This window comes from Corylus avellana, chromosome ca4, assembly GCF_901000735.1.
Source record: "Corylus avellana chromosome ca4, CavTom2PMs-1.0".
NCBI classification, from domain to species: domain Eukaryota; kingdom Viridiplantae; phylum Streptophyta; class Magnoliopsida; order Fagales; family Betulaceae; genus Corylus; species Corylus avellana.
This window is the reverse complement of record NC_081544.1, coordinates 6,382,539-6,406,559: the sequence shown is the minus strand read 5'-3', so window position 1 is coordinate 6,406,559 and position 24,021 is coordinate 6,382,539. Positions and strand designations below refer to the sequence as shown.

The window sequence follows — 24,021 nt, the reverse complement described above, 5'->3', positions numbered from 1 at the left end:
TTTATTTATCTACATAATCTTTAGGGTCCACTTTAGTGGACCCTAATGCTTAAGTATTAGCGTCCACTTTGAAAGTGGACGCTAATAATGGGTCTTCAGCATCCACTTTTAGTGGACGCTATTGGATATCAATTTTATTTTTTTTATTTTTTATTTATTTATCTACATAATCTAAAGTGAACCCTAATGCTTAAATATTCGCGTCCACTTTCAAAGTGGACGCTAATAATAGGTCTTTAGCGTCCACTTTTAGTGGACGCTATTGGGCATCAATTTTATTTTTTTATTTATCTACATAATCTTTAGAGTGGACCCTAATGCTTAAGTATTAGCGTCCACTTTGACAGTGGACGCTAATAATAGGTCTTCAGTGTCCACTTTTAGTGGACGCTATTGGGCATCAATTTTTTTATTTTTTATTTTTTATTTTATTTTATTTTATTTATCTACATAATCTTTAGGGTCCACTTTAGTAGACCCTAATGCTTAAGTATTAGAAAGTGGACGCTAATAATAGGTCTTCAGCATCCACTTTTAGTGGACGCTATTGGGCATTAATTTTTTTTTTTTTTTAATTTTTTTTAAAAATTTTTCTACCTAATCTTAGTGGGACCCTAATGCTTAAGTATTAGCATCCACTTTCAAAGTGGACGCTATTGAGCTTTTATTAGATTTTTTTTATTTAATTTTTTTTTTCCTGCTTTTAAGTGGACGCTATTGGCCCACTAATCGTTGATGCTAAAGGTTTTTTTTGGCCGCTTATATTTTTCCCGCTTCTTGAATAAGTCCCGCATGTATATTAGGGTTAACTTATTAGCGTCCACTTTACAGTGGACGCTAATATTGATCTTTTCGGTCGGCCATTAGCGTCCACTTTGATGTGGACGCTAATACTTAACTATTAGGGGCGACTGTCAAAAGTCGCCCCTAATACTAGTTGAGTATTAGGGGCGACTTTATAGTCGCCCCTAATAAGTCGCCCTGATGAGTAAATTTCTTGTAGTGTCATTCCTTGATGTTTTGAATGGATAAATATTAAATTGAATTCGTTTTGCCATTATGTTATGTAAAATAATTATTATTTTGTATACTTAATACTTAATTTTGTAAAATGATATTCTTTTTGGTTTGACAAAATAAAGAATAAATACAAGATATAAAGTTTCAACTGTCCTTTTAGTATAGTTTTGTCTTTTTTATATTTATTTATTGTATTTATATAATATATACTATTTTTTATAGAACAACAAATATAAGATCTTTAATCCAAATTCAAATTAATGAGTTGTTGAAACTCATTTTTTAAGTTTGAAACTTGTTTTGTAATTTTCTGAACAATCATTTTAAACAATAATTATCAGAATAACTTGGTCAACAATTAATCGTAAGGACAGCAACCCATCCACAGGAATGGTCCTAAAGTGACAATCCGAACGGGCGGTGGGCACGCCGCACATGCATATGATAAGACCGTGCTACTTCTTCTTGGTAGTTCTTGAAGAAGAAATCCCATAAAAAATGGATTTTGATCATTAATTAAATAATTAAATTTATATTTTTTATCGGCTTAAATTTTTATACTTTTATTTTTTCAAAGACGATGCAAGTAGGAATTGATTTAAATATCAAAATCTAATGGTTTCATAATTGACTTGACATTATTACATGGAAACATCTATATAATCTAAAAATCGAGATCACAGCATGATTTTCACACACAACTATGAAACAAATACATCGATCCTTGATAAAATGAGTTTAACGTCCCATGTTAATGGATGACAAAGACATCATGGGCGCCGAATCCGTGCTTCCTGAATGGCTTGCAGCCGCTGCTGCAGGTATGTTATAGTTGGCAACAGGCATCTTCTTGGGAAGATTTGGCAATGGTGCATCAAAATTGAGAACCTGCAAGGCTTGCCTTATGGATGGTCTCAGACTCGGATCCGGGTTGGCGCACCAGAGTCCAACTATCAACAAACACTCCATATCTTTCATGTCAAACTCCAACAATGTCTTGTCAACTACTTCATGAAGCCTTTCATTTCCATACGAATCCCAAACCCATCCAGCAATTGGGACATGAGGACCCTCGTACTCGGCTTCTGTTGATCTTTTTCCGCATGCTATTTCTAGTGCCACTATACCAAAGCTAAAGACATCTGATCCCTGTTGCAAAATAAATTAAATTATTAAATTTATATATTTCTATTTGTTTAAGCTTTTAAGATAATTTATAATTTAATATTGTATGATTGCAAAGAGTTTAAGTTTGAACTCTGTTTCGGTCATTCATCAAACTTCGCTTATAAAGAGAAGAGTTTGAATAAAAGTTGATGTGGCGCGGTTTCGCTATCAACCAAAAAAACCTACTTTTGTAATCAAATGTTATGGGAGAACCATGCCACATCAAGTTTGATCATAGAAGGTGGATACTTGTCTATTATGTAGTAGTTCTCTAAAAGTAATGCAATTTAGTTTACTTCTATAAAACTAGGTGATGTGAAAATAAAAATTAATCTTTGAATTAAGGCTATTATTTACTGCTACACCCTTAAGTTGATGTACAATTGCATGTACAAGAGTTTACTAAATAGTAATCATGAACACTTCCTATAAGTTTAAATTTTTAAGATAAGTAGTGATCTAACGGTACCTTAGTGGCCTTGCCCGTGCTTGCATATTCTGGTGCAATATAACCCCAAGTTCCAGCTAGCCCTGTCGTCTTCACGCCTGCCTCTTCATCCATGAGCCTCGCTAGACCAAAGTCTCCAAGCTTCGCATTGAAATCTGAATCCAACATTATGTTGCTGGATTTGATATCCCTATGCACCACATATTGTCCTGATTCTTCATGCAAATAAAGCAATGCAGACGCAAGACCAAGGACTATCTTATGCCTAACTTCCCACTTAAGCTGTGTTCTACCTCCAAAAAGGTGCAAATCAAGGCTACCATTAGGCATGAACTCATAGACAAGAAGAAGAGCACTATTTTCATGGCACCAACCAATGAGTTGTACCATGTTTTTATGTCTCAATATGCTAATGATTTTTATCTCTGTTGTGTACGCCTTCTTCCCCTGATCGGACGGTCTAGAAACCTTTTTAACTGCCACAAACTGCTGCAACTCACTCAAGAAACCTTTGTAAACCCCTCCAAAACCTCCTTCACCAAGCTTGCCTTGTTCTGCAAAGTTGTTTGTGGCCCGAACAAGATCATTATAAGAGAACCTCTTAGGTCCTGTATGTTCAATTTCTTGTTCTATGAAATCACCATTCTTTTCACCCTCTTTTCCCTTTCCTCTACTCCTTTTTCTCCAAACGAACACCAACACTAAAACAATTCCACAAACTAAAAATAACCCACCAACTACACAACCAACAATTAATCCTGTACTACTAGTACTGCCGGGAACGGCCGGCCATAATTCCGTTGTAAATTCCCATGAAAGGATTTCATGAGTCTCAAAGAAATAGGCTGATCCAGCCGCAAAGCCAATGGATACCCACTCCGGTAAAAGTGTTGTCAGGTTAACTCGATGTGAAAAGCTAACAAAAGGGTCGCCAGGGAAAGACCAGGATACGCTTAAATAATTGGCTTTAGAGTCGTAGCGGATTATTGCATCCACAATTACTCCATTTTTCATACTTCGGCTCAAATCCTGTTTCCTGTCGGATTTAATGGAGTTTATGTTGATGCCGACATGTTCCTTGTCGGTTTCATCCCATGTATTTTCATAGGTGTCAAACTCGACAGCAACCATATCTTTTCTTGGTATAGTGAAATTGTCACATTGGCTAAAGAGTGCAAGGCATCCTCCTGAAGCATATTCCGGGAGGAGAGAACCGTTGGGTGCAAGGAAGAAGGCGAGCCCATCTTGCCCTGGTGAAGTAACAGTTGATATTTTGAATGAAAAATGAGTAGTGAAGTCGGTGGAATTACCTGTAATGGGATCATAAAGATGCAGCTGTTCAGAATATACAGCTCGGCCGGCAGCGGTATCGTTATTGCGGTCTCTGGTGAGGGATAGAATTCCATTTTGGATGGCAGCAGTGCCATTTAATATCAGCCTGCTATCGGTAAAATTAGAGAAATTGAATGATAGAGCATGATGCAAAGGAAGATGGAAAAGTAAGCAGCAAAGAGCCAGCTGGGAGAGAAGGATGCTGGGATAATCCATATTGGGAAGGGAATGTATGCAATTGCAACTTTGGAAGTAATTTAAAGGGATACTTAAAATGTTAATGTGATCAAGAAGAGTACTAATTATTGGTGCTTGCCAGGAAAGTTCGTCTAGTTACTTTTCAAAGGCATGCTCAATCTTGCTTCATTTGGATATTATATTAATGATAATGGCCTAACATTGACACTGGAAAAAAGGAACACGTTTCTTGACTTGTCCACTCCTTTGAAAAATTTGAAATCTTCAAACGGAGTGTGCCCATGAGTTAATTGGTTTTACGTAATTTACTTTTTTGACAGGAGTATAAGGAATTTTGTAATTATAATTTTGAGCGCCCCCATTTTTACAATGGGACGCTTGGCACTAAATTTTCAATTTAGAAACGCTTCACTTAAATTGTCCCATTTTAGAGGAATTTTTAACTGTACAAATGTATCTAAATTAAAGTTCAGTCACTATCATTTGAGGCGTGCTCCAAGTGCCAATATTCAAGCATTGAATGCCACTTTTCATATAAGATAAATGTAAAGGAATGGTCCCCATTTTGTGAGTTCTCCCCCACCTCTCCTCCACTTCTCAATATCAAAGAAATGGGGTAGATACTATACATTACTACATGCTTTATTTTATAGCAATGGACTAATGGAATTAGCTAGGTTGCAACCAATTAAGTGCCCATCATGGAATTAATGAGCATCTCGTCTTAAATAAAAAAAAATAATAATAATAAAAAAAAAAAAAAAAAAATAGCCCATCACGGGCATCAATGGGAATGAGTAATTAACTTAGATTGACAAATCAAACTCCAACAGTTGTGTTCAAAAAAAAAAAAAAACTCCAACAGTTGTGCATTTGATAATATATAGATGGCATCACATAGATTTAATAATTTTGAAGTATTCTTCTAAACATTATAGTATTACAAAGTTATCTACTAATTGATATGATAGTTTATTACTTATAAGATAATTAAACAAAATAATGTGCAACATTTAACGCCTTAGCTTTTAATGCAAATCATAAGTAGAATTATCTAAATTTCGACGTCATGTTACTACAAAAATGCAAGACTCGCAACATAAATATCATGTATAAAAGTTCTAGCTTTTGTCTTCTACAAGCTACATCCTCGTATCAGGACCATGATTTACCAAAGCTTGTAATTGAAACTTTACATTATGTAAATAAGTATAACATTGTCATTAATAACATGTATTACGAGATTGATTAATCAAAGAAGATCTTCTCTTATTAATCAATCTCGTAATCACAATAAGAGTGAAAATGTACATTATATGCTAAACATATTGAACTTCTAGTTAACAGTATGCTAACAAGAATGATTAACAACTTAACTGTTTAAACTAACTTATTACCACTACACGCATTTGGTTCATTGGCTGTGGAGTAATGCTATAAGTCTTCCTAAAATCCTCCTAGATTCATTCCAAATGTGATGTGGCTATTAAAATCATAAATAGATCAAAAGCCAATAAATTATATCTCAAATTCAACAGTGACTTTAAAAGCCACATCACATTTGAGATGACTCTAGAAGGACTCTGTGAAGACTTATAACATTACTCTTGGCAGTGACATATTGTCGCTGCTAATGTGTTTCACGCTAAAGGTATATACAACTGTATTAACAACTTGAACTAACTAACTTACAAATGAAAAAAGTTAATTATCTATATACACGTGTGTTAATACTTCCTGTCAGTATCATGAACAGAAGTTAAGACAAGTGTACGGGTCCTCATCCTCTTGATTCTCAGCAGTATTTGTAAAATTACTACAACTTAACCAGTATCACCACTTTTTTTAATTGCAAAAATAATTTACGGCATCATGAACAGAAGTTAAGACAAGTGTACGAGTCCTTGTCCTCTTGATATGTGTTATGCCGTAGATTAAATGGTTGAGTTTCAGCTTTCTAGATAAAATTGTATCCGAGCAAGTTAAGTCAATTCTAAGATTCATATATGTTATATATATATATATATATATATATATATATAAGTATATATTACGAGGTTGTGATAATGAAAGCAGTGAGGAATTTTCAAACACATATCCGCTTTCTAGACTCACCAAGAATAAATCCAAGAAAGTGAGACGTTGAAAAATAAAGGAGATTTAACATTTGGTTTAAATCCAAGAAAGTTTGGAAGTTTATCTCAATGCAAATAATCAACGCTTCAAGTCTTCTACACATCCTAATTGCCTCTACGTTGAATTCCACAAGCACCTAATTAATTTTAAGCTATTTGAAAACAACCGCCACATACGGCGGCTTCTAGGCTAGTTATTAATATTATAATAGAAGAAAGTTGAACCCTAGTATGCCTTGGAGAGGGACAGCTGTTACCTTGCTTGGATGCTTGTCATTTTATTGTGCTATAAAAACCTCAATAATAATAATAATAATAATAATTACAACACGCAAACGAGAGAGGGTATAAAGAAGGATCTTTCTCCCTAGCTTTTAGTTCTTAAAAAAAAAAATGAATATACTTCCATAAGAAAGATGGGAAGAAAAGTCAATTGGTTTGAGTGTTTGCTTTTTGGTTATTGTATAGGCCAGTCGATATTTGATTACTATTTCTAAAGGACGACGTCGTGCTATATCCAAATGTATAGCTATTGTTAGCTTCTTTATATAGCGGCCGTCGCTTTAGATATGTCTTAATAAGAGTAAGTCAATATCAAAGTCGTTGCATTATTCATCGTGGCCCTCTCATCCTCCACTCCCAAAATTAAAGTCGCACATGCACCTTCACATGATGCTTCTGAGATAGAATCATGGCGCTCTCTATCATTGTCGAAGAGTCCGAGAGTATAACGTGCATCTTGGAAAGGACACTCAAAATCACATCTAACCTTTTGGACTTTTCAACACACTCAATGCAAATTGTACTCAAATCCACAACCTATTCAAGGTATTTTGCAGAGTTTCATGTTTTTTTTATTATTTTTTTTCTGTCGTGACTATTGGTTCAAGCTTTTGTTAAATTAATGGAAGACTTTAGAGATTAGGAGTAAATCCTTTATAAAATTGGATAATCATGGGCATGTTGTAAATTTGTTGTTTCATGGGTCAAGGCACACATCTCTTTCATTCCAGAATGGCAAAAAAACAAAAAGGGAAGGGCGTATTGACTCGGTATTGAAGGCATATAAATATAATGGAAGATTTCTTATATTAATTAACAATGGCCTAATTACCTTGAGACAGGCAAAAAGGAACACGTTTTTGGACCACCTATTGACTTGACTCCTAGCCTCTTTCCAAGTGAGTGTGCTGAAGTGCCTTGGATGTTTGTTTTGTCAACACGTGCAGTTACACTAATGAGAAAACTAGGATCATACCAATTGTATAGGTTTGTTCTTCTTAAGATGCAACACTTTCTACAGTACTAATGACACCTTGAATCAAAATTAAAGTTCCTATAAATTTATCCAATGAGTTCATTTTGCTGCTCATCGACTTAATTTCCTCTACTTCTAGTATGTCGACTATTTTTAATATATAAAGGGATAAATGTAAAATTGGTCCCTATGGCATAACAAATATTTTATAAGTCTTTATAGTTGGCTTAAATTACAAACCACTCTCCTTATGGTATAAAAAATAATTTTTATAGGTCCTCAGGGTAGGCCAAAATAACAATTTACTCCATAAAATTAATTTCCGTTAATTAACTTAACAGAATCCGTTACTTTGTCACGTCATACTGCTACAGTAAATTAACCTATTCTCTTCGATTCTCAAAATTTTACTCTGTGTGTAACCTTTCCTCATTTTCATATTCCTCGCCACGATTCGGGAGCATTTTACAATAATTTGACGGTCGCATTTTGTGAAGCGACTAAGAAAGATGAAAATGAGGGCGGTTTATGCATGGTGTAGAATTTTGGGGAACTAAGATATTAGGTTAATTTACTGTAACAGTGTGACGTGGAGTGAGGGCTGATGTGTATTCTTAATTGGCAAAGTGACAAATTTTATTAAGTTCCTTAATAGAAATTAATTTTAAAAAGTAAACTGTTATTTTTGGCATACCTTGAGGACCTATAAATTATTTTTTATACCACAGAGAGTGATTTGTAAGTTATGCCAACTACATGGACGGATGGACTTATAAATTAGTTTTTTATATCACTTGAAGTGATTTGTAATTTAGGCCAACCACAAAGACCAATTTTGCATTTATCCCTTTATAAAAGATAAATGTTATGGAATGGTCCCATTTGAGTTCTCCCCCACCTCTCCCCAATTTACGTATTGATTTATTTTAATAGCAAGTGTTGATGTATAGTTTTGGAATTTCTCTAATAACTTTCTATGTTTTTTTTTTTAATAGCAAGTGTTACGAAATTTATTAGAGAAATGCCAAAACTATACCCCCATTCCATTCTCATGATTTTGTATCCTTAAAAATAAAATGTTCGCAGTTGGTAAGTGGAACTGGGCATTCCAATTTGAAAAAAAGAGTGTTACATATCGAATTGTAGTGATCTACGTTGATCAAGTGAAGCAGAGACTTTAGAATGATGTGATAATGGTACAACCACACCAATTTCGGCACGAGGTTGGTTAGACCACTCCTATGGGACACAAGGTTTGAAGGTAGCCAAGCCACCCCCAATCGGCCGGTATAGAAGTGGCTGAACCACTGCTATGCATTGGAGGGTTATATTGACAAATCAATGGGAATAAGGTGCCATTGCGGGCATCAATGGGAATAAGTAACTTATATTGACCAATCAAACTCCAACAGTTGTGCATTTGATAATATATAATAGCATCACATTGATTTAATAATTTTGAAGTATTCTTCTAAACGCGTTTAGAAGAGACATTAGGAATACTATAATTTTTATTACAAAATTATTTACTAACCGATATGACAATTCATTATCGTTGAAATAATTAAACAAAATTACGTGCAACATTTAACACCTTAGCTTTTAATATAAGTTGTAAGTAGAATTATCTGAATTTCTGCATTACTACGTAAATGTAAGACTCGCAGCATAAATATCATGTATAAAAGTTCTAGCTCCTGTCTTCTAGAAGCTACATACTCATCTCAAGGATGCACTACAAAATAACAATTTTTTTCTCACTCGAGTTTTATGACATGTCAGGGAGTCTGACACGTCAGAAAATTTTTCTGACGTGGCGTTTCTGATGCGCGTTGATTGTCAGAAGTATAGGTGACAGGAAAATTTTTTTCCTAACGTTCCAGTAGGTAGAACGTTAGAAAATTCTGACGTTCTACTGTCTCATACGTCAGAAAATTTTCTGACATGGGAGACCCACCACGTCAAAAAATTTTCTGGCGTGGTAGTTCTTACGCACGTCAGAAAATTGAAAAATTAAATAAAAAATTAATTTTTTTTTTTTAATTTCTTCTGGAATTTTTTTTTTCAAGTAAAAAATTGATTAATTTAAATTAATTTTCAATTAAATTATTAATTTTTTTTTTGAATTCCTCTGCACGCACGGCAGCTCCCTCACGTTGCCGTGCAGATCTGTGTTTCTCGAGAAACACAGATCGATTTGCACGATCTGCACCATGGTGAGAGCTGGAGAAAATTTTCTCCAGCTCTCACTTTTCTCTCTCTCTCTCTTCTAATCTTCTCTTCATCTTCCTCTTCTTCTTCTTCTTCTGATCTTCTCCTTTTTTCTTTTTCTTTTTTTCTTCTGCTTCTCTTCTCCCTTTCTTATTCTTCTGTAGCTTCTCCTCTTCTTCTCTTCTCCCTTTCTTTTTCTTTTTCTTCTTCTCTTCTCCGGCCTTTTCTTTTTCTTCTCCTTCTTCTATCTGCTTTCTTCGATCTGCCGTGGAGTGAAGGGAGATTGAGAGAGGAGAGAGAGAGAGTGGGAAAAGGAGGCATGGCGCATTGGGGGAAAGAAAAGATAAAAAACAAAAAAATTCAAATGCACGCCAGGCTTAGGTGCGCTGCGCAAAGCGAGATGGGACGTCTGCACGGGGTCGGGGGATGGCTCGAGGAAATGAAAATTTCCTGACATGCCATGTTTGGCACGTCAGGAAATTCTGACGTGCCAGGTGTTTTTTTATCTGGCACGTTAGAAAACCACTCTGAAAAAAAAAATTATCTGAAAAAAAAAAAAAAAATTATCAGCACACACATATATATATATATGTTTAATTTATATATATTTTTTGACGTGGTGAATCAGAAAAATTCTAACATAGCACACCGCCACGTCAGAGAAATTCTGACGTGCCAAGTGTTACACGTTAGAAATTTCTGACATGCTACACCTAGCACGTCATAAAACCACTCTGAAAAAAAAAAATTATCTGAAAAAGAAAAATTATCTGCACACACACACACACACACATATATATATATATATATGGCACACCGCCACGTCAGAAAATTCTGACGTGGCAGTCCGATGCATCAGAATTTTCTGACGTGGTAACTTTTGCCATGTCAAAAAATAAATAATTTTTTAATTTTTAAAATCGTTAAAATTTTTCAGACGTTCTAATTTTTAGCACGTCAGAATTTTCTGACGTGTCTGTTTTGACACGTCAGAAAATTCTGACGTGCCACTGTTCACACGTCAGAAAATTAATTTCTGACGTTTTAAAATTCACCCATCAGAAATTTTCTGACGTGGCAACAAAACATGCACTGTAGCCACATCAGAAAATGCCATTTTTTTTGTAGTGACGTACCATCCTCCCATCTAAAAACTCTGTCAGCATCATGAATAGAAGTTAAGACAAGTGTACGGGTCTCATTCTCTTGATTCTCAGCCGTCTCTGTAATATTACTACAACTTAACCAGTATCACCAATTTTTTTTTAATCACAAAAATAATTAACAGCGTTTCTCAAAAAACAATTGAGAAATACATCAAAACAATTATTAGCGTTCTTATGAAAAACCTTAAAAGCTTAAGGTTGTGGGTTTATACCCAACTATACTATATTAATCACTTAAATTTATGATATCTTTTTAATATGGAACTCAAACTTTTTTACACTCAATGTGTATACTCAACCATTTGCCATGTGTTTCATAATCAATTTGTGTTGTTTATTTTTACCCTTTTGGTGTTTTGATCTTTATGTCTTATGTCTTTAGATCTGGTAAACATAAAATTTTTGTATGTCATATATGCGGAGAGCCCAGATGGAAATTAAGGGTGGTTATTTGTATCACTATTTTGACCAATTATTCATACTATATTTTTATTAATTAATATCTATTGTTTTGTATATATATGTGTGTGTGTGTGTTTTCCTGGATGTTATCTAAAATAATATATTAATATAAAATAAACTAAAATTAATGTGCTATTGTGTGGATGTTTTCTAATATAATATATAATATCGTACCAATCACAAATTCCCTACTAAATCGTCACTCACTTTTCTTAAATTGTACTAATTAAGTACATATAACACAAATCAATATTGTAGGTATAGATTGTTAATTGGGTTCTAGTATATATGTAGACTTTTTCCTACTTATGTATTTTAAAAATTTAGATATATATCCTAGATTAAATTGTATCTGACGAAGTAAAGACAATTCTAAGATTCTTTCTATTTTATATATATATATATATATATATATATATATATATATATATATGATGTTGTGATAGTAAAAGCAGTGAGGAATTTTTTGTTGCTTATGTAACGTGATGAGAACTAAGCAGAAAAATTGATATGGTAGGATTTTCGAGGAATTCGGGACCTCCTATAGAATTTTGGAGCAATCCTAAACCTCCTAGGAGTAATTCGAGGTGCTCTCAACTCCTACAGAGGGTTTGAATAATGTACTTGATTGATTTTCTTATACATAAATAATGCAGAATTTAAAAACAATAAAAAATAGAGTCCCACATGAGATAGGACTTCCATTTAAAATAGATAAATCTAATCCTAGCCAAATAGAAAAATTTAATCCTACCCAAATAGCAAATTACAAGATAAAAGAGATAAACATAACATAAGAGTCCTACACACACAACAATATTAAAATAATAAAACAACTATAAAACATTAATGAATTAAATAATCTAATTAATAATACTTCATAACAGACCGACTACCTAACAATTACTACACTCAACATTTTTGCACATATATATCCACTTTCTAGACACACCATGAATAAATCCAAGACAGTTAGATATTAAAAAATAAAGGAGATGTAAACATTTCCTTTAAATCCAAAAAAGGTTTGGAAGTTTATCTCAATGCGAAGAATCCAAACTTCAAGTCTTCCGCATAATAATTGCCTGGCCTGTACGTTGAATTCCACACGCACCTAATTATAAGCTATTTGAAAACAACCGGCAGATTATTAAAATAGAAGAAAGTTCAATTTCTAAACCTTTCTTTGATGGATGCCATTTTATTGCGTCATAGAAAGGTCAACGATCTGACTGATTAACAAAATTCACAAAATACACCATTTAACAAATTTTTTATTCAATATTAAATTTAATTATTGTGACCAATGCTCTCTAAATTAATTTAAAGAGAGTCCAAAAGTAAATTAACGTTATTATTGTTATTTTTTTTAATGTTATTTCTTTTTCAAGTCTTTTTTCATCTCAATTAAAGAAAATTTTAATGCAAAGAGTTCAAAACTTGGTTTCATAAAAAAAATAATTTTTTTAGTTAAAGTAGATAAATATTTGAAGGGTTTGATGTTTAGTGGTTTTAAAAGTGGCTAGCTAAATCAACTCAAGGAAATTTTTAGAGTTAAATTTTAAAACAAATTTGAATAGTTCATTGTGAATGCTATAAGCAAATTAGTCAAATAATAATATCAACCATATTTGGTTAATATTCACCATTTTTCTCTTCCAACTGACTAGTTAAAACAATTTTTGTCTTATTGTAAGAACATAGTTTTCTTTCAAACTGGATTAGAGGAATTTCTTTCAACTCAGTCTATAAAATTGACATGTGTCTATTTTTTTAATAACATGTGAGATGCACATGAATTTTTAATATTATTTATTTCAACTTTGTCCCTACTATTAAAAAAACATGTGCATCTTACATGTTCAAATGACACATATCACTTCTGGCTATTCACTATAGCATACTACATCAATAAAATATTGATTCTTTCTTTATCTCTCTCTTTTTTTCTTTTTTCTTTTTTCTTTTTTTTCTTTTTTTTTTTTAAAAAAAGGAAAACTATTAAAAAAAATCAAAAAACTAATATTTAAATAAAATTAAAAATCTATCGTAGTGTATAAAAAAAAAGTAAAAAAAAAAAAAAATTTCTTTTTTTTTAATTATTTTATTGGAGATGCTCGATCCAACACGTCTCTCTCTATTTGAAAACAATACTTTAAGAATGGTAAGAAATGAATCAATATTTTAATGTAACCTAATGACGGTGTTGACATTTTAAATGAAATGGAAAAGATCATGATGCTCCCCTAATCAGAAGTCCAATTCATAACTCACCTTTGTCAACTCGAATAACTGGATACTTTACTATTTCTAAAGGACGACGCACGTGCTAGGTGATCACAAGCCAATACTATACATTGTTGAGAATTTTCTCATCAAAATGTTTCATAGTTCAATTCTGGTAGCTAGTATGACATGTATGATATGTCACAACAGTTACATTCTCTGTACGTATTTGAATATGGTGCATCTTTGACTATAGGATAAGAGACTTTATCATCCACCTTAAGAATCTTCAAAGTAATTGGGCGTGTACTAGTTAGGATCGAATGAGAGTTTAATTCTCGAAATGAGAATCTCCAAACGCTAATTAGCATCGGTACTCGTTTTGGATTTTATTGTTATGTCAGATTATGACTCAGTTGGATTTGAAGGACCGCTTGTGGTTTTCATTGTCTAATTAAGCACTCAACATGTCGGTGCCATTATGATCATACCCAGATAAAATAAATACATGTGGTCTCCCTTGCTTGCCTTTTTAATTTATAAAAAAAAAATTAAAAAAAAAAAAAAAAGAAAGAAAAAAAAAGATGGTGATGATGATGACAATGAGAGACTTTGTTTACGGTTGTTATGGTAACCCAAAGTCATAGATAGTTAAGTCAATATCAAAGTCCAATTGCATTATTCATACTCAATTCCCAACAGTCTCACATCTTCACATTATGCTTCTGAAATATCCGCGCGTGCATATTGGATAAGAAAGATTTAGAGGCTATATATTGCCCATATCTCCTTAAGGTCAATAACATCAATTAAACCAATATTAAAATCACACCCAACCTGTGGAACTTTTCAACGCATGCACTCAATGAAAATTGTGCTCAAATCCACGACCAGTTCAATGCATTTTGCAGATTTGCTGTTGTGATTATTGGTTCAAGCTTTTGTTAAAATAGGAGACTTTAGAGATTTGCTGTAAATCCTTTATAAAATTGGATAAACAAGGGCATGTTGTAGATTTGGTGTTTCACGGTCAAGGCACACATCTCTTTCATTCCAGAATGGCAAAAAAATGAAAAGGGAAGGGAGTATTGACAAGGTATTGAAGTGTTGGGAGATTAAAGCGATTATGGTGTTTTTACGTACCAAGAATACATTAATATACATAATTGAATATAACTCTAGCGCGTCCAAAAGTCGATTATGGAGTTTTTAACTAGAGTACATTAATATAATTAATTGAATACAACTCTAGCCCAAACGCTTAAGCTAATGGGCTAAGGTCCATTTAGATATATTATGCACTCTTTTCTTTTATATTTTCTCAATGTGGGACACAACACTCACATGTGCACTCACAACATGAAGACATATATAGCTAGTGGAAGATTTCTTATATTAATAATGGCCTAATTACCTTGAGACGGGCAAAAAGGAACACGTTTTTGGACCACCTCTTGACTTGTCTCCAATCCTCTTTCCAAGCAAGTGTGCTGAAGTGCCTTGGATGTTTGTTAATTTGTCAACACATGCAGTTACACTAATGAGAAAACTAGAATCAATCTTACCAATTGTAATAGGTTTGTTCTTCTTAATTAAGATGCAAAACTTCTACACTAATCACACCTTGAATCAAAATTAAAGTTCCTATATAAATTTATTCAATGAGTTCATTTTGCTGCTCATTGACTTAATTTCTTCTACTTCTAGTAGTATGTCTACTACTTTTAATAACAGATAAATGTAAGGGAATGGTCCCCATTTGAGCGCTCCCCCTATCTCTCCAATTTACGTATTGATTTATTTTAATAGCAAGTGTTGATAGGTTTTTTTTTTTTTTTTAATAAGAATCCATGATTTTTATAAATTTATTTGTTAAGAAATTTATTAGAGAAATGCCAAAACTATACATACTCCCATTCCATTCTCATGATTTTGTATCCTTAAAAATAGAAAGTTTGCAGTCAGTAATTAGAATTGAGCATTTTATTTTGAGAAAGACTGTTATACATCGAATTGTAGTGATTTACCTTGATCAAGCGAAATGGAGACTTCGGATTGATGTGATAATGGTGTGGGCCCCCCCATTTGGGCACATGGGGTTGGCCGGACCTCTCCCATATGACAAAAGGTTTTAGCCACCCCCAATCGGCTAGTATAGGGGTGGTCGAACCACCCCTATGGCCAAATAAGCTTAAGATCAAACCCAAAAGTCTAGAGGAGAAACAAGCATATAAGGCCTGGAAAAATTTCCTAGCCCTACGCATTGAGGACTAAGAGAAGGGTATTGGGTAAAACCCAAGCCCAGTTCTCTAGGCAAGGGAATGCATGGACCAGAGAGATATTTCTAGCCCTATGCATTGAGTACAAAGATAAGGGTATGGGGTAAAACCCAAGCCCATTTCCCTAGGCAAGGGAATGCATGGATCAAGGAGAAATTCTTTGTGCACATGCGATAATTACATGGAGGCTAGGGTTTTTGATGTAGATCGCAGGTCCCCTGGAAGTACGATCGATCGCACATGTACCTGCAATCGAGCTCACTTCTAGACATTTGCGCACCAGGTCCCTAGAACTGCGATTGATCGCACTTGTACTTGCGATCGATCGCACACGGAGCTGCTTATGTTATATTCCGCATTTTAATTAGGTTAAGCCGTCTTTATTTCCTTGTTTTAGTAGCATTAAGGTTTTGGGAGTCAATATTTCGTTATTTTATTAGGTTTAGGGTTTTGAGGGATATTTATGTTATATTTTATTATGTTTATGGTTTTGGGCTATAAATATATGCTTATATCCTCCAGAGAAAGACAATTGTTGATTATTATTGATTTTGATTAATGAGAATACTCATAGTTGAGTTTATTTCTATTTTCCTTCAAAACCTAGAGAGTATCTAGTTTTGTTAAGAAGAATTCTTAGATCTTTGATATAATCTAGATCTTGAGTTATTTATCCGCTGCTTATTGATGATCTTCGCTGCAGCCCACTGAGTCACGCTGCATCAGTTGGTATCAGAGCTTAGTTACTTTCCGTGAATGGGGAGGAGCAACCGCTTTGAAGACATGAACGAGGTGTACGTGCGCACAGAGACAGCACATAAGAAGTAACCGGTAATTCGTTTGCGGCACATGGAGGAGAGGTTTGGTGATCTAACCGTGCGGAAGAAGGGGTGTGCACACACCCAACACGGGGTTCCTACCGATCACTTGGCCGACATGGATGGTCCAAGTATTCGTCGTCGCCAACCAAGACCGCAGTACGCGGGGGTGGGAGACAAATTTATCGTTGAGGGTGAACCTGTCAATCTTTATGCGGGGAGTGGAGTGCGGAAGGAATTTCCAATGGCACAAGCTCATGCTATACTACGGGACGCAAGCGTTAAGCTCGACACCCAAAAAGAAAAGATAGAAAAGTCAGAAAAAGGAGGGTGCCTAGGGAGGCGGCGGAGATGACGAATCAATCGGCGATTCGTTGGCAACGCATGAAGGATGATGTGACAACCTGGTTGGCCCTAAAGTTCGTCACCATCAAGCAACTCCACGCTTTGTGGATGAAGATAATGTGGTTGTCGTTCATAGGGCGCAATCTCAATGACGGAGGGCATGGGTGAGACGGAGATGCCGCGACAGGCCAACTTGACCATTATTCGCGAGCCTTAAACCCATCAACCAAATCCATATTCTGTGGAGGAGGAAAGGGAATTTGTGGATGAAGAGTTTCAGGAATCCGAGTTTATTGATGAAGAGTTCAGACATGAAGATGTTGAAGATCCTTCGCAAGGATTCGTGGATTGGAATTCTCCACCAACCTATGATGAGAAGCTCGAAGAAGATGACTCGTGGGAAGAGGAAAGACCCACAGAGGAGCACAAAAAAGATGATTTTTTTCCAATGTTTGGAGGTTTTTATCCCGAAGGAGATGACCCGTTGGAAGAGGAAGAATCCACGGATGATGTTAGCGATTATGAAGAGGTTTATGAAGACTTTTCAGGTGAAGTGTCTAATTTTAATGGTGGAAAGGTTAATTATGTTGATTTCCTTGGTGTTGAAGATATTTTAAATTCGCCTAATAAAGATTATGGTGAGTTTTATGCGGATGAGGAAAATTATATGTTCACAAGGGAAACAATAGTTGACCCGTTCTTGAGTATTTTCATGACACGTGGAAGGGAGAAGGAACGAGAGAAGTATGGCAAATCCGAGATATAGCCAAGTAGTGTGTGGGCCTTTCATGACAACCATCAAGGTATTTCGATGATGAGAAGCGTCATGTTTATTTTGGAGTGTTGCCTTGTTTTGATCTTGAGGAAGGACGAGTGGAATAAGTTGACTGGACATCCAAAGGACCATGGAAAGAACCGGCCGAATTCGAGCGCGAATTCTCTCCAACAAGGGGAGAATGATGTAGATCGCAGGTCCCCTGGAAGTGCGATCGATCGCACATGTACCTGCGATCGAGCGCACTTCCAGATATTTGCGTGCCAGGTCCCTGGAATTGTGATCGATCGCACTTGTACCTGCGATCGATCGCACACGGAGCTGCTTATGTTATATTCCGCGTTTTAATTAGGTTAAGCCGTCTTTATTTCCTTGTTTTAGTAGCATTAAGGTTTTGGGAGTCAATATTTCGTTATTTTATTAGGTTTAGGGTTTTGAGGGATATTTATGTTATATTTTATTATGTTTATGGTTTGGGGCTATAAATATATACTTATATCCTCCAGAGAAAGACAATTGTTGATTATTATTGATTTTGATTAATGAGAATACTCATAGTTGAGTTTATTTCTATTTTCCTTCAAAACTTAGAGAGTATCTAGTTTTGTTAAGAAGAATTCTTAGATTTTTGATATAATCTAGATCTTGAGTTATTTATCCGCTGCTTATTGATGATCTTCGCTACAGCACACTGAGTCACGCTGCATCAGTTTTTAGCCATAGCCGTCCATGCAGTCTCACACTCCTTGGATTGTGATTTGCACTTAGTTTCACATTGCTTATTTCTCAATCTCCGTGACTACTAGAATACTAAGCATATAAATGGAGAAGAGCCTGAGCTCTTAAATCAATTCATTAAGTTCCCTTGATAATTAATTCTTCAGGAATTCTCTAACAATTAATAGTTCTTGGATTAAGTCTCGAAAAATAAAAGTTAAAGATTTAAAGAGCCAAGTAAGAGCCCACACTTTCATGGTTATTGTCAGTCATTGGTTAGATGATCTAGATGTCTCATTATCCTTAAGGTGAGTTGTGTTTTTGGAAGAAGAAGAATCAAAACATTTTTGCCCAAAGGTAAGAGTGGCAACTGATTTCCAAGTAACTGTTATTCTTTTTAAAGTCAATCTTGGTTTAGAATTTATTCTGCTGTGCAAACTAGTTTTTGCAATCCTATAGCCAACAAGTTATGCCCTGTGTCAAACACTCTCTCTCTCTCTCTCCTTCGAGAAACTGACGGTCTTCTTATCATTTTATGTCCGTACGGATGGGAAGGGACTAATAAGCATGTTCCATCAATATATAATAAAACAAACAAATCAAAACGATCAAGAGATGTTATATTTATATACTCTACCATTTTGGGAAACAAACCAGCTGTAAGAAATTATTTAAATATCAAAATCTAATGCTTTCATACTTGACTCGACAATATTACGGGGAAACATAAATTTATATATATATATATATATATATATATATATATAATCTAAAAATCAAGATCAGAGCATGATTTTAACATATAACTATGAAAACAAATACATCGATCCTGGATAAAAATGAGTTTAACGTCCGATGTTAATGGATGAGAAAGACATCGTGGGCGCCAAATCCGTGCTTACTCGAGGGGCCGCAGGTACATTATAGTTGGCAACTGGCATCTTCTTCGGAAGATTTGGCAATGGTGCATCAAAATTGAGAACCTGTATGGCTTGCCTTATGGATGGTCTCAGGCTCTGATCCGGGTGGGCGCACCAGAGTCCAACAATCAACAAACACTCCATCTCTTTCATGTCAAACTCCAACAATGTCTTGTGAACCACTTCATCAAGCCTTTCATTTACGTACGAATCCCAAACCCATCCAGCAATTGGAACATGAGGACCCTCATATTTGGCTTCTGTTGATCTTTTTCCGCATGCTATTTCCAGTGCCACTATGCCGAAGCTAAAGACATCCGATCCCTGTTAGAATATCAATTAAATAATTAAATTTATTTCTTCTTATAAGCTTAGATTTTTAGAATAAGTGGTGATGTAATATGATATCAGAGTTGTGGTCCTGAGGTAAAACCTTGTCTTCGTCATTCATCTTACATTTCAGTTAAATATTATACATATTGGGCATTAGAATATAAATTAAGGTGCACATAAAATATATTCAATCGGAAAATATTTCAAAATATCAATTTTTAAGAAAAAAAAATGATTTTCCTAAAAATACTTTTTGGCGTTTGGCTCGTACAAAAAATAAACGACAATAGAAAATAGCCGGCGACTTCTAGCGGAGGTTCGACAGCTTTTGGCAGTAGTCTGGCAAACCGGTGGTGGTCCGAAAGCTTTCAGCGATGATCAAGTGAACTCTGATGCAGATTGACAGCTTCGGACAAATTTTGATGGTTGTCTGATGATCTGATTAGAAGAAGCTCATACGCGAAAAATAGTTTATGCTTTCATAAAAGGAAAACATTTTACGGAAATCAAAAGATGGTTTTTCTCGTCAACCATAAATATTTTTGGTTTGACCAAAACTTTTGGTAGCATCAAATAAACACCAGAAAATATAAAAAACCTTTTTCTATAAAACATTTTACATGGAAACAAACCGAACCTAAATGGTTAAATTCATCTATTCTTAAAATAAACTTTTGAAATAAGTAATGATTTAACAATACCTTTGTGGCCTTGCCTGTGCTTGCATATTCTGGTGCTATGTAACCCCAAGTTCCAGCTAGCCCAGTCGTCTTCACGCCAGCCTCTTCATCCATGAGCCTTGCTAGACCAAAGTCCCCAAGCTTCGCATTGAAATCTGAATCCAACATTATGTTGCTCGATTTGATATCCCTATGCACCACATATTGTCCTGATTCTTCGTGCAGATAAAGCAGAGCAGAGGCAAGACCAAGAGCTATCTTATACCTAACTTCCCATGTAAGAAACGTTCGACCTCCAAAAAGGTGAAAATCAAGGCTACCATTAAGCATGAACTCATAGACAAGAAGGAGGGCGCCATTTTCATGGCACCAACCAATGAGTTGTACGAGGTTTTTATGCCTCAATATGCTAATGATTTTCACCTCAGTTGTGTATGCCTTCTTTCCCTGATCGGACGGTCTAGAAACCTTCTTCACTGCAATAAACTGCTGCAACTCACTCAAGTAACCTTTGTAAACACCTCCAAAACCTCCTTCACCAAGTTTGCCTTGTTCTGCAAAGTTGTTTGTGGCACGAACAAGATCATTATAAGAGAACCTTTTAGGTCCTTTTCCCTGTTCAATCTCTCGTTCCACGGGATCAACATTCTTCACACCCTCTTTTCCATTTCCTCTACTCCTTTTTCTCCAAACGAACACCAACACTAAAATAATTCCACAAACTAAAAATAACCCACCAACTACACAACCAACAATTAATCCAGCACTAAAAGTACTGTCCGGAGCCGGTGACAATTCCGTTGTAAATTCCCATGAAAGGATTTCATGCGTCTCAAAGTAAAAGGCTGATCCAGCCGCGAAGCCAATGGATACCCATTCAGGCAAAAGTGTTGTCAGGTTAACTCGATGTGAAAGGCTAACAACAGGGTCGTCAGGGAAAGACCAGGATACGCTTAAATCATTGGCTTTAGAGTCGTAGCGGATCATTGCATCCATAATTACTCCATTTTTCATACTTCGGCTCAAATCCTGTTTCTTATCGGATTTGATGGAATTTATGTTGATACCGACATGTTCGTTGTCGGTTTCATCCCATTCACGATTTCCAAAGGTGTCAAACTCGACAGCAACCATTTCTTTTCTTGGTATAGTGAAATTGTCACATTGGCTAAAGAGTGCAAGGCATCCTCCTGAAGCATATTCCGGGAGGAGAGAACCGTTGGGTGCAAGGAAGAAGGCGAGCCCATCTTGGCCTGGTGGATTAACGGTTGATATTTTGAATGAAAAATGAGTAGTGAAGTCGGTGGAATTACCTGTAATAGGATCATAAAGATGCAGCTGTTGAGAATATACAGCTCGGCCGGCAGCGGTATCGTTATTGCGGTCACTGGTGAGGGATAGAATTCCATTTTGGATGGCAGCAGTGCCATTTAATATCAGCCTGCTATCGGTAAAATTAGAGAAATTGAATGATAGAGCATGATGCAAAGGAAGATGGAAAAGTAAGCACCAAAGAACCAGCTGGGAGAGAAACCAAATAGTTCTAAGGATGCTGTGATCCATATTGGGAAGGGAATGCATGCATGCAATGGCAATTTTGGAGGTTTAAAAGGGGCACACTAAAAAGACTAATGTGAAGAAAAGTGAGACAAATATGAGCTATAACTATATATATATATATAAAGTAATTGCTGCTTGCCAGGAAAGTTCGTGTAACTAATTACATCAACTTTTCAAAGCCGTGATAAATTTTTTTCTAGTTGCGTGCATTTGGATACTATATTAATGATGGGCTGGAAAAAAGGAACACGTTTTTGGACCGACCACTGCTTGACTTGTCCCCTGTTTTTAAAAATTTGAAATCTTCAAAGGGAGTACCTTGGATGTCTGTTTATTAATTTCTGTAACTTAACTATTGACGAAAACTTGCTGAAGTGCCTCGGATGTCTGTTTTGTGAACACGGTCACATGTTCTACGTATCCTCACATGTGCTTTGTACACTAATGACACCGGCCTTGAATCACAGTTAAAAGTTCGTATAAATTCATTCAGGAAGTTCATTTTGCTGCTCAATTAGTTTCCTCTAATTCTAGTTTGTGATCTACCAGTTTTAATAAAAGATAATTGGAATGGTCCCCATTTTTGAGTTCTCCCCCACCCCTCCCCCACTTCTCAATATCCAAGAAATGAGGTAGATACTGTAAAACGTACATCTACATGCTTTAATATATATAGACTAATGGAATTCGGTTGCAACCAAGTGTCATCATGGGAATAAGCATCTTATATTGACAACTCAATCTCCAAGAGTTGTGCATTTGATAATAGCATCACATGGATTTTAAGATTTTAAAGTATTCTTCTGAACTGGGTTAGAAGAATGGGTGGTATTAAGAATACTATAATAATTTTTATCACAAAATTATTTACAAGCTGATATGACATTTCATATATTACCGACAAAATGATATGCAACATTTAACGTCTCAAATTTTAATACAAGTTGTAAGTGTAAATATCTGAATTTCTGATGTAAACTAGAAAGCTAGGGATGTCATAAAGAGGAGCGGGCCAAATGTAAGGGTAAAGGGTCTTCAAAAGATTGTACCAGCCAAGGGTGACAAGACAAGGCTACAAGCTGGTGAAAGTGAATTGTTGAAGCAGTCACAGTAACCTTTGTTCGCTAGCCGTCCGAACGGTCTAGCGAATGGGACACTCCCAAGCAGTCACCATAGTAAACCCCGAGACGTCCATTCGCAGCGCGTTTGAAGGCCATTTAAACGCCTATGTTATGTTTCAGTTTTCGTACTTAGATATTAGTTTTATGTTGTGACTGTCTAAACAGTGGTATGTTTTGTCCGAACGGCCAGTTGTTTTACATACTTTAATTTCAGTTATTTAGTGACCGTCTCAACAGAGGTATGTTCTGTCCGAACGGCCAGCACAAAAGTCTAAATCGACTTAATTTCTATTTACTTTTAGGGTTAGGAATTAGGGGCTATAAATAATGGTTATAGCCTCCTGAACGTAACCTTGATGTATTTTTTTGTCAGTTTTTCAATAAGAAAGTTCAAAGTTGAGTTTCTTCTATATATTTTCCTCACATTTTAAATAGGCTCTAGCATTTTTAAGAAGAATTCCTTAGAGCCTTGATAAACTCAAAGTTTTTAAGACAGATTGTTTTTTTCTTGCTTTATCTTCGCTACCCACTGCGTCGCTGCATCAATTTCCAAGTGAAATTGACACATAGACAGAAATATCATGTAGATAAAATTTTATTTCTTCTAGAAGCCACATACTTGTCTCAAAACCACGAAATCAACCCCCGTACGAAGGTGAACTAATTTCACTTGCAAAATAAGTTTCCTTGACCGCCTGTTGTATTGTACTGTTCATCTAAGTTCCTTGGATAATTAGCTATGCCTACAATATTTCTGACTAATTCAAATTTCAGCACATATGGCTCGTCAGTCTCCAAAAAGCATTAAAAGTGTACGAGACTTCTTGGCATATTCTTCCAAAAGAAGATA

The 24,021-nt window shown here is 35.3% G+C and overlaps 1 protein-coding gene and 1 pseudogene across 1 annotated transcript; both read right to left on the bottom strand.

The window, feature by feature from the left end:
• Window positions 1-1,641: 1,641 nt before the first annotated feature.
• On the bottom strand, window positions 1,642-4,183 carry LOC132177947 (L-type lectin-domain containing receptor kinase IX.1-like). Its single transcript, XM_059590421.1, has 2 exons — window positions 2,657-4,183; window positions 1,642-2,169 (listed from the first exon to the last, which is right to left on the bottom strand). The coding sequence occupies exons 1-2, from the start codon at window positions 4,181-4,183 to the stop codon at window positions 1,759-1,761; spliced, it is 1,938 nt and encodes a 645-aa protein (XP_059446404.1). The 3' UTR covers window positions 1,642-1,758.
• Window positions 4,184-19,402: 15,219 nt separating this feature from the next.
• Window positions 19,403-24,021, bottom strand: part of LOC132177946 (L-type lectin-domain containing receptor kinase IX.1-like) — a 5,380-nt pseudogene continuing 761 nt past the window's right edge.

What these genes read in the sequence shown, in the direction of transcription:
- LOC132177947 (XM_059590421.1), bottom strand. Translation starts at nt 4,183, where the DNA reads ATGGATTATCCCAGCATCCTTCTCTCCCAGCTGGCTCTTTGCTGCTTA. An exon ending in GCACGGGCAAGGCCACTAAG is followed by an intron (nt 2,170 to 2,656) that starts GTACCGTTAGAT and finishes ATTTTGCAACAG; the next exon opens with GGATCAGATGTCTTTAGCTT.